Here is a 10,108-nt window from a genome sequence, read left to right on the forward strand (position 1 = left end):
CTGCCGCCGCAACGGAACAATCGACGCAAGAGCGAGCCCGAAGCAAAGCAGCGTCGTCAACTGCTAAACAGGGCACGCCGCCTGGCACAGGCCAGGGCTGAACTCACCGCACTGAAAAATAGAGCTAGCGGCCGCCAAGCTAGCTGAAATCGAGGCGGAGGATAGCGAGGACGACCTCGAATCCGTCATAACGGAGGCCGGACAAGATTGCCGAGTACATAGCTGGGTTCAAACTAGCCAATTACTCGCGATCGAGAGCCGACCGACCGATGTTGCGACGGGAAAGCAAGCCCCTATACAGTCATCGGACCCAGTGATCGCTGCCGTATCATGGGACAACCCGGCGACTGTACCGGCGGGAGCCAGTGCCGTGCACCCGCCGACGCATCCCGTCACAACGCCCGAAACAAATAATCCGTCCGTTTTATGCCATTTTCAGTGAACCCGACTGCGCAGCCTGAAGTGCCAACGATTGAAGCCGCATCGTGGCAACGAACTCAACAAGCTACGCAGCCGCCGCCTGTAATCGCCGCACGGAGCGACGAACACCGCGCTACGAAGCAACCGCCGCCCGTCGTAGCAGCCTGGCTACGAGACAACTCAGCTTCGCAGCAACCGCAATCAACGCCGAACCCGCAACAAGTGCAAGACGGCGCGTTGGTCGCATCGCGACCGAGGACGGAGTATCAAGAACTCGCGTCCGCCATAACACAAGCTGTGCAAGCCGCACAGCATAGGCAACCTTTAAGGTACACAGAGTTGCCTACGTTCAACGGTGATCATCACGATTGGCTCACATATAGAGCGGCCTACATAGAGTCCATGAGCCACTTCACGACGTTGGAAAACATGTCCCGGCTACGCCGTAGCCTCCGGGGCATCGCCAAGGAAGCAGTACAAGGACTGCTTATAACCAACGCCGACCCGAACACCGTGTTAAAGAGTCTGGAAACGCGCTTTGGGCGCCCGGACTCAATCGCCTTAGCCGAAATAGAGCGCCTACGCGCGCTACCCCGTCTTACAGATACGCCGAGAGACATATGCACATTCGCCGCGAAGATAAAAAAGAAAACATCGTGGGCACACTACAAGCGCTCGACTGTGCCTTCTACGTCTACAACCCGGAGGTAACTAAGGCAGTTATGGAGAAGCTAACCCGACGTTGAAAAGACAGTGGTACGAGTTCGCCGCCGCACAGCATAGAGGTGAGCCCGATTTATTAAAGTTTTGTCGCTTCATAAGAAGAGAAGCCGATTTCTGCAGCCCGTTCGCGACGCCTGAAGTCATTTCGGACAAGGCTTCGCCGGCAAAGTCGACGGCGGCGAACAGCCACGCCGGCAGCGGGTACACACGACTGTGGCAGATAAACGGTCGACATGCAGTGTGTGTAACAAAGAAACGCACTCGATGAGTGACTGCGTTCGCTTCCGCGACGCCGCCATAGACGCGCGGTGGGACATCGCAAAAGAAAGCACAGACTTATGTTTCCAGATGTTTGAAATTCAGGAACAAACAACACACATGCAAGCCGAAGAAATGCGACATCAACGGGTGCGAGTATCTACATCACCGCTTGCTGCACTCGGAGCGAAAAATAAGATCACCGACGCACCCGGCGAAGCAGTGAACGAGGCAGTGAACTCAACATGGATGCCACAGATGTCCTTTTAAAAATAGCCCCAGTGTGCATTTCAGGACCGGCGGGAGTGGCTCGCACTTTCGCCTTACTCGACGACGGATCGACGGTGAGCCTCATCGACGACGAACTCGCTCGAGATATCGGCGCGGAAGGACCGGACGAACCACTCCACATAGCAACGTACGACGGGGAGAGGAAGACACGCAACAATTCTCGGCGCGTCAAGTTTAATATTGAAGGAAGCCGGGGACGACTTCGCATCGAAGCACGCACCGTCGACAATCTCCAGTTGGCGGCGCAGCGCATCCCGGACGAGGCGATACGGGATTGCGGACACCTGAAGGGCCTACTGTCCGCTAAACGAGCGGAAGAGGCGAAACCCCGAATCCTCATAGGCCAGGATAACTGGCATCTCCTCCTCGCCACGAAAACACGGTCAGGTAGGAGACATCAACCGGTCGCATCACTCACGCCGCTCGGTTGGGTGATACATGGAAGCCGGACTCGGACTCTGGGACAGAGTGAATTTCGTCGGTCAAACCACGACCGACGAACGCACAGAGGAACTTTTGCGAGATTTTATAACATCCGACAACCTGTTTATAGAACCCCGCAGGCCCAAGAACGACCCCGGCGAGAAGGCGCTCAAGATACTGAACGAACATACGGAGAGATCGCCGGAGGGAAGATATCAGACGGCCCTGTTGTGGAAATCGGACAGCGTGGAATTGCCGAATAACTATGAAAACACGCTGAAAAGGCTGCACAACATAGAAAACAAGTTGGACAAGAATCCCGACCTTAAAGAAAGGTATGAAGAGCACATGGAGGCCCTAGTCAAGAAGGGCTACGCGGAAATAGCGCCACGTGCGTCCCACACTACAAGGACGTGGTACTTGCCGCATTTCGCAGTCGTAAACGCTCTAAAGCCCGACAAATTGCGAGTTGTACACGACGCAGCAGCCAAAACAAAAGGTACGACTTTGAATGAGAATCTATTAACAGGGCCGGATTTGTTACAGCCTCTTCCCGCAGTGTTATTAAGATTCCGGGAACATCCCGTCGCTGTAACAGCGGACATCACGGAGATGTTCATGCAGGTGGGACTACGCGAGGAAGATCGCGACGCACTGCGCTACCTCTGGCGAGGAAACCGCCGAGATAGCCGGCCGCCAGAGGTGTACCGAATGAAGGTATTAATCTTTGGCGCATCGTGCTCTCCTGCGACGGCGATATACGTCATGAATCGCAACGCGGAGAGACACCGACACACGCATCCTGAGGCTGTCGAGGCGATCAAGAAGAAACACTACATGGACGACCACCTCGACGGCTATGAGAAGATGAACACAGGGCGATAACAATCGCTACTCAGGTGCGTAACATACACAGAGAAGCTCACTTTGAATTAAGGAAGTGGACGAGTAACTCGCCCGCGGTGTTGAAGGCGCTCGGCGAATCGCCCAATGCAACCGAAGCGGTGGAAATAGAAAGGACTGAACGAGTCCTAGGCCTTATTTGGAGGCCGCAAGAAGACAGGTTGGCGTTCAACCTAGACTTGGCCCGCATACCGTCGAACCTACTGAGGCGAGAAGCACCCACGAAGAGAGAAGCATTGAAAATAGTAATGTCGTTGTTTGATCCTCTAGGGTTGGTGTCGCCGATAACTGTGCGGGCTAAACAGCTATTACAGGAGGTGTGGCGACGCGGCACCGATTGGGACGACCCGATCGACGACGAACTGTCCGCCGACTGGGTGAACTGGCTCACCCATTTGAAGCAACTCAGCGGCGTAACAGTGCCGCGCTGCTATCCCGGCTACTCCCGAGCGAGAAAACTCCAACTCCACGTGTTCACCGACGCCAGCGAGTCAGCCTACGCGACCGCGCTCTACTGGCGCGCCGAGGACGACGACGGACGAGTCACAGTCACGTTACTGGCGGCCAAGGCAAAGGTAGCTCCACTCAAATTAACCTCCATACCACGGCTTGAACTACAGGCAGCTGTACTCGGCGCACGGATGGCTGCGAGTGTGACACAGGAGCACTCCAGGCAGCCAGAATCCACGACCTACTGGACCGACAGCAAGACAACACTGTGCTGGATCAGAACGGGAGCCAGGTCGTACAAGCCCTACGTAGCGCATCGAATCGCCGCGATAGAAGAACACACACAGGCGAATCAATGGAGATGGGTGCCTACACGCTACAACGTTGCCGACGACGCTACGCGCGACGTTCCCGACAACTTCACGCGGGAACACAGGTGGTTCAACGGACCAGAGTTCCTCCACGACCCGCCGAAAACTATGGCCTGCGGAGGAAACACAGCTGAGCACCGACACGGGTGAGGAAAGAGTGAACACTATTACAGAGCGTCGGGAGAAACAGTACAAGGAAGTCCTGCCCGACGTGAATCGGTTCTCAAATTGGAATCGCTACGTTAGAGCTGCCGCCCGCGTACTACAAGCAGTACAACACTTCAAACGACGCGTCAACACGGTCCATTACAAGAGGACCAAGGCGGCCGCAAGCGAGAATCCGGATTGGAGGCGCAACGAAGCCGCGAAAAATGCGGCGAAACGAGTCGTACAAGCACCGGAGGAGCGATTCGTGACGCTCCCAGCCGAGTTGCAAGAAGAGGCCGAGCGCATAATCATAAAGGCGAGTCAGGAGGCCGCCTTCGAGGAAGAACTACGCTCACTCGAAAAGGAAAACCCGTGTCAAAAGAAAGCAGGTTGTACGCTTTGAGTATAACATTTATTAACGAACTCATTTGCCTCGACAGCAGAATTTCAGCCGCCGCGGGAGTAAGCGCCGCAACAAAGAACCCTCCGATCGTCGATGGCGAACATCGGGCAACGAAACTGTGGGTGGAACATGTCCACACACAACTCCACTCATCGCAGGCGTGGAGAGCGTCGTCAATTACTGTCGGCAGTACAAATGGGTCATTCGACTGCGCCCGACGGTCAAGGCGGTGGTCAGGAGCTGCGTCAAGTGCCGCCAGAGGGCGGCCACTCCACCGCAACCGATAACGGGAGACTTGCCTCCCTGCCGACTGGCGCATCATCACCGGCCGTTTACATACACCGGTTTGGACTATTTCGGCCCGCTCACAGTCACCGTGGGCCGGAGTAGTCAAAAATGGTATGTCGCTCTCTTCACATGCCTAACAGTGCGGGCGGTGCATCTCGAAGTGGTGCACCCCTGAGTACACAAGGAGCGATCATGGCTCTGCGGCGCATGACAGCGCGCCGCGGAGCCCCGCCGAGATCTGGTCCGACAACGGGACAAACTTCCACGGCGCAGAAAAGGCTGCGCAACACCCTCCTCGCTGGCGCCGAACAAGAGGCGTCGCGGAGGGCGATTAGATGGCGTTTCATCCCTCCGGGCGCACCATTCATGGGTGGCGCCTGGGAACGGCTCGTGCGGTCGGTCAAGACCGCGCTAACGACAGTGCTTCACGAGCAGAGGCCACATGAAGAGACGCTGTCGACGCTACTCGCCGAGGTGGAGTTCACAGTCAACAGCCGCCCACTGACTCATGTGTCGGTGAACCCCGAAGATCCGGAGGCCCTGACGCCTAACCACTTTCTGTTGGGCTGTCAGGGCCCACTCGCCGCACCTAATTTTCCAGCCGAACACGGCTACGGCACACATGCCGACCTTCGAGCGTCGCAGCAGCTGGCCGACGCTTTCTGGACCCGCTGGTTACGAGAGTACCTTCCCGAGCTCCGCAACCGGCGGGAGCCCCGCAGCAAGGGACCAGAGCTACACATCGGCGACGTCGTGCGCATCGTGGACGGGACGCTCCCACGAAACACTTGGGTGCGTGGCCGCATCTGTGCTACGCATCCGGGACCTGACGGCGTGACGCGCACAGTGGACGTAGCCACGCGGGGAGGCGTGCTACGACGCCCCGTGAAGAAAATCGTCCTCCTGCACCCTGCGGCACCCGAGCGACGAGGCAGCGGCAACGAAGAGGCGGCGCCGCAATCGGCGGCGAGCACGTCCTGCACGTCTACATAATGTATCGCCCCCTGGACGCTGGGCGATACACGGCGGGAGAATGTGCAGGACGCACACACGAAAAGAGCGAGACAGCGCATTCACGCATGCGCAGTAGGTGTGTCGAGCGAAACGACACACCAAGAGAGGGACGGACAATGCGCCCGCGCACGTGTGTGTGACTGTTTTTAGTAGTGCGTTATAAAGCGATCTCACGACCGAGATATTGAAGTGACAGTGTAGAAACTTTACGTAGATATAGTTTTTGCTTTTGCCTACCCCATGCCGTAAACATGGGTATTGTATATAAGTTCATATCAAAGTAAATAGCGTTTTTAAGGCCTTTGTGCGTCGTCTGTAGACAAATTTCTTGTGTTTTGTTATTGTAACTTTTTCGTATCGCACATAGGCGTATTATTTTTATGTATAGTTATAGGTAATTGATTTATCTATAAAACCGTGTAAATTTCACATAGGGGACTCAGAGGTCCAACTTTTATTTATAAAATAGTGATAGCTAGGAAGTGAAAATGAGGCTGCAAAAGGCTCTATTTTGGCGGCTCTCCCTACGGGATAGCCGGGTTATATATAAGCGAATGCAATTTTGGCATTCGGCAGTTCGAGTTCCAGCAAGTTCAGTTCGAGTTCAGCAAGTTCAGTTCGAGTTCAGCAAGTTCAGTTCGAGTTCCAGCAAGTTCAGTTCGAGTCAAGAAAAGGAAGAAAACAAGAAGCCCTGAAGTGTTCCAGCCAGGAAAAACAGTGCAAGAAAGGAGAGAGCGACGTGCATGCTGCACCGCTCACGCCGCACTGCGAAACATACGCCGCTACTGTGTGTCCGCCGGATCATTGTATTATTTAACGTGTGTGAATAGTGAATATACGTTATAAAAACCTCCCGGGCCTTATTAATTGGCATTGCCACTTCCCCTCACGCAATCCAGCACTCATTGTGGGGACGGAAAGGCGTCCTGTGCCGATCCTACGCCCCACATGTACTATATCCCAACTGTTCCGCGAATGCTGCGTGATTTTTGCGGAGGCGGAGGGTATCAATTAATTTTATTACGAATTTTCGCCATCGCACATTTCGTATTTGTAAGGGAAGAAGTCTGGTGAACTAATATTCATTAATAATGTTCCATTATTAACTGAAAATGATGGAAGGCGTATCAGTTGACACAATGGAACATGTACCGCATGTATCAGGTTTATTCTTTGTCTGTGTGCAATTAAATGACACTTGTTTGTGGATTTAAAAAATACATACAGGGTAATTTTGACATTGCGTTAATTAATAAAACCACATACTCGTATTTACCTCTGTTAACATTGGCTGAAAATCATAAATAACGAATATATTCGCTAAAACAAACTATAAACATAAGTGCATATCTGACTGAAAGAGATATGTTGCCACTGTAACTAGTTTTCTTAGACTAGTGATAGTGGCATTCCATTACATTTGGTATGACAGGATTAGTAGTGTGCCCACTGCCCGCCTCTAGTAATATTGTCTTTGGGTATAAATGGTGTTACTACCTTACACAATTTGTTATAATTACCTAGCCTTTCAGTTAGTACATTTACAGTTTTATTATATTACTAATTGACCCGACAGACGTTGTCCCGTCTTAACTATGAATTTGCAGCGCGCATTCTGGCGGCGACAGTTATTTCAAACAATGGACAGTTATATAAAATTAATATTTTCGTTAAGTTTTCTTAACTTTTCTAATTATCTGCACAATTTTTGAATTTTTCTTCCATAAGAACCTTCTCCTGACAATAACAATCACAACAAGAAAAATAATTTGTGAAATCGGTCAGCCGTTCACGCGTGATGGCGTGACCAAGGGAAATAGGGATTCATTTTTATACATATAGATAAAGAATGTACATAAATTTCGATTTAATACTTTGTCTTTTCGATATGTGACATAATCCCATATGTGACATTAACTATAATGTATGGGTGTTACCTGTCTAGAGAGCCACCTCTTCATGATGCGTCGGTTGGGGTCGAGTATGAACACGTCGATCGCTCGTCCGAACGCCTTCAGCTCCGTGTTGATCGGGATCACGCGGAAACGAACTATAACAATAACAACCAATGAAGACTTGAAAAATACTGGAACATCTGAGGTTATTTTTCAAGTCTCGAAAGTTCTACAAGATCTTTCATACTAACATTCTTCAAGGGTAATAAAAGTATTTGGGTTTTCTGCTTAGTATCAGCCCGAGTTTGGAGTTTGTGCCCGATATGACGATAGGTCGCCCCTATCACATCATGAGCGGAACACACTTGGCGAAAAGTAGGTGCACTGGATGCGGCTCTGTATACCCCTTTGGGGATAAATGCGTGATGTGTGTGTGTGTGTGTGTACGTGTGGTAGCAACCAAACCAACAAGAATTAAATTAGACTAGCTGCTGCTAGCGGCTCCGAGCTTTTGATAGACCTTGCTTGGAAAAAAATTGGGCCAAAAGTTAGCCCGATAGCTAAGCATAAGCATATCTTTGTTTCGACGTTACCTTCTAGCAAACATCTAAATATGACCACAAACTAACCCAATCGTAATACATATTCACTCACCCGTCTGCCCTTGCATGTATACAGGCTTGTCTGTCTGTATGAAAATAGTCATGAACCGCTTCGAGAACGTGAGCTGCGTCTCGTTGACGAACGCGCGGCCCCCGAACGGCGTGTCTAAATACAACCCTTCCACTCGCAGCTTGTAGTCTCCTGGCACTGTGGTTGGCGGGACCTGATAAATCATTTGTATTGAATTGTTTTGTTTAATATTAGTCATAAAGGATGGTTCAGGGCTCAGGTAGGTATTATGTTAATACTGAACCAAAAAGTTTTAGTAAAATCAACAAAATTAAAATATTTTGTTGTGGCCAATCTCAAATTATAGTGAGATAAATGCTGTCATTTAAACATTCTAATGTAAATTATACTAATGTGTAAATATTCATTGTGGAAACATTTCTTTTTACAAGCATCAATACGAAACCAAAAAAATGCAACATGCAACAATTATAATATTTTGTTGTGGCCAATACCAAATTATAGTGAGATAAAGGCTGTCATTTCTACTTTTTGTAAATTATACTAATGTATAAATATTAATTGTGGATACATTTCTTTTACAAGCATCAATATAATCTAAAAGATTTTAATATTAACCCAAAATAACTTTAGATTTAATGTCATGCGAGTACCCAGTGAGGAAAATCGAATCCGCGATACATCGACGGTTGGTTGTACTACGGAAGTTGTCAAAAATGACATGTGCGTTGTGAATTGTGAAGTTAAATGGATTAGCTTCTGGCAATGTGCCACAATTTATTCTAGTCAGCCACGGTGGTATATTAATTAATCTTATTATTATGTACACATTAATAGAATACTAAGCAATAACTATACATATAGATTGGCATATAAGTAATCATTTTATATTGTAATATTTAAATAGTTCTGTACACATACAACTTGCCCAATTCCTGCAAGTTTCAAAATTAGCAGAAGTCAGCTTGCGGTTTTTGTTTATTTATTTATTTAATAGCTTTATTATTCACCAAATACAAAAACACCGCTTAAGAATAAAAACAATAATGACAGAGCGAGGGTACAATTGGCGGTCTTATCGGTCGAGGTAACCACTTGTATTACTGACTATTGAATGGAATAAGAGATATAACTGGCAAAATCACCGGTGAAGCCATATTTTTTCTAAAGAAGAAGAGAAGTAACAAAAAGGACAACACACCCCAACTCAGACAACTCAGAGAGAACTCAACTCAGAGACATTGAAAATTGCTGGCCAGCTTCTGGAAGTTTTCTTGTTAATCTAAACCTCGTGTAATACACTTACCCTCATATTAAGTATCTCTGGCACCCCCTCCTTAACAGGCTGTGTGGCGTCAGCAATCTCCACTCCATTACATGAGATAGATGCTCGGATGGTCATCTGCAGTCGTGACTTCAAGATGTTGCCGAGATCTTGTATATCTGGCCCGGGCGGACCATGCGCGAGGCCACTATGAATATGTCCTGCGAATCAGAGATGGTTGTTTTACGAATTAGCTATTGTTAGGGGAAATTGCTTGAATTGATTAATGGTTATACTTCTGTAACAGTTAAAGCTATTCGTGAAGGTATTCTATCAAAGAGAATTATAATAGCTTATTCCTGCAGCTCCACTCGCGTGAAAACCTTTGCCAGGATAAAAAACAGCGTATAAGCATTCAGGACTGTTGTAGTTTCCTATAAGTGTAAAATAAAAACAAAATCGGTTTTAGTTCCTGAGATTAATTGTTTAACTTTATATAAGTATTAGTATAGATATAGGGGTATCTACGGGCAATATTTTTAAGGCGATTTAACGTTCCGAAATAGTAGTAGACATAATACAAAGATTCTAAACAAACATATGTTTTAGAACTGATGATCTATGA

The 10,108-nt window shown here is 48.9% G+C and overlaps 2 protein-coding genes across 2 annotated transcripts; one reads left to right on the plus strand and one right to left on the minus strand.

The window, feature by feature from the left end:
• The first annotated feature begins 2,463 nt into the window (after positions 1-2,463).
• LOC119193060 lies at positions 2,464-4,852 on the plus strand. Its single transcript, XM_037446755.1, has 4 exons — positions 2,464-2,993; positions 3,032-3,985; positions 4,086-4,378; positions 4,548-4,852. The coding sequence occupies exons 1-4, from the start codon at positions 2,464-2,466 to the stop codon at positions 4,850-4,852; spliced, it is 2,082 nt and encodes a 693-aa protein (XP_037302652.1).
• A 2,738-nt stretch (positions 4,853-7,590) lies between these two features.
• On the minus strand, positions 7,591-9,627 carry LOC119193059 (CD109 antigen-like). Its single transcript, XM_037446754.1, has 3 exons — positions 9,526-9,627; positions 8,241-8,412; positions 7,591-7,741 (listed from the first exon to the last, which is right to left on the minus strand). The coding sequence occupies exons 1-3, from the start codon at positions 9,619-9,621 to the stop codon at positions 7,605-7,607; spliced, it is 405 nt and encodes a 134-aa protein (XP_037302651.1). The 5' UTR covers positions 9,622-9,627; the 3' UTR covers positions 7,591-7,604.
• Between the last annotated feature and the right edge of the window lie 481 nt (positions 9,628-10,108).

This window comes from Manduca sexta, unplaced genomic scaffold (assembly GCF_014839805.1).
Source record: "Manduca sexta isolate Smith_Timp_Sample1 unplaced genomic scaffold, JHU_Msex_v1.0 HiC_scaffold_3581, whole genome shotgun sequence".
NCBI classification, from domain to species: Eukaryota; Metazoa; Arthropoda; class Insecta; order Lepidoptera; family Sphingidae; genus Manduca; species Manduca sexta.

Excerpts from the sequence above, each read along its gene's own strand:
- LOC119193060 (XM_037446755.1), top strand. The coding sequence starts at position 2,464 with ATGGAGGCCCTAGTCAAGAAGGGCTACGCGGAAATAGCGCCACGTGCG. Across the intron at positions 2,994-3,031 it reads TATGAGAAGATGAACACAGG|AGAAGCTCACTTTGAATTAA; the intron begins GCGATAACAATC and ends TAACATACACAG. Across the intron at positions 3,986-4,085 it reads ACAGCTGAGCACCGACACGG|AGCTGCCGCCCGCGTACTAC; the intron begins GTGAGGAAAGAG and ends TCGCTACGTTAG.
- LOC119193059 (XM_037446754.1), bottom strand. The coding sequence starts at position 9,621 with ATGACCATCCGAGCATCTATCTCATGTAATGGAGTGGAGATTGCTGAC. Across the intron at positions 8,413-9,525 it reads CAGAGATACTTAATATGAGG|GTCCCGCCAACCACAGTGCC; the intron begins GTAAGTGTATTA and ends ATGATTTATCAG. Across the intron at positions 7,742-8,240 it reads ATACATGCAAGGGCAGACGG|TTCGTTTCCGCGTGATCCCG; the intron begins GTGAGTGAATAT and ends TTATTGTTATAG.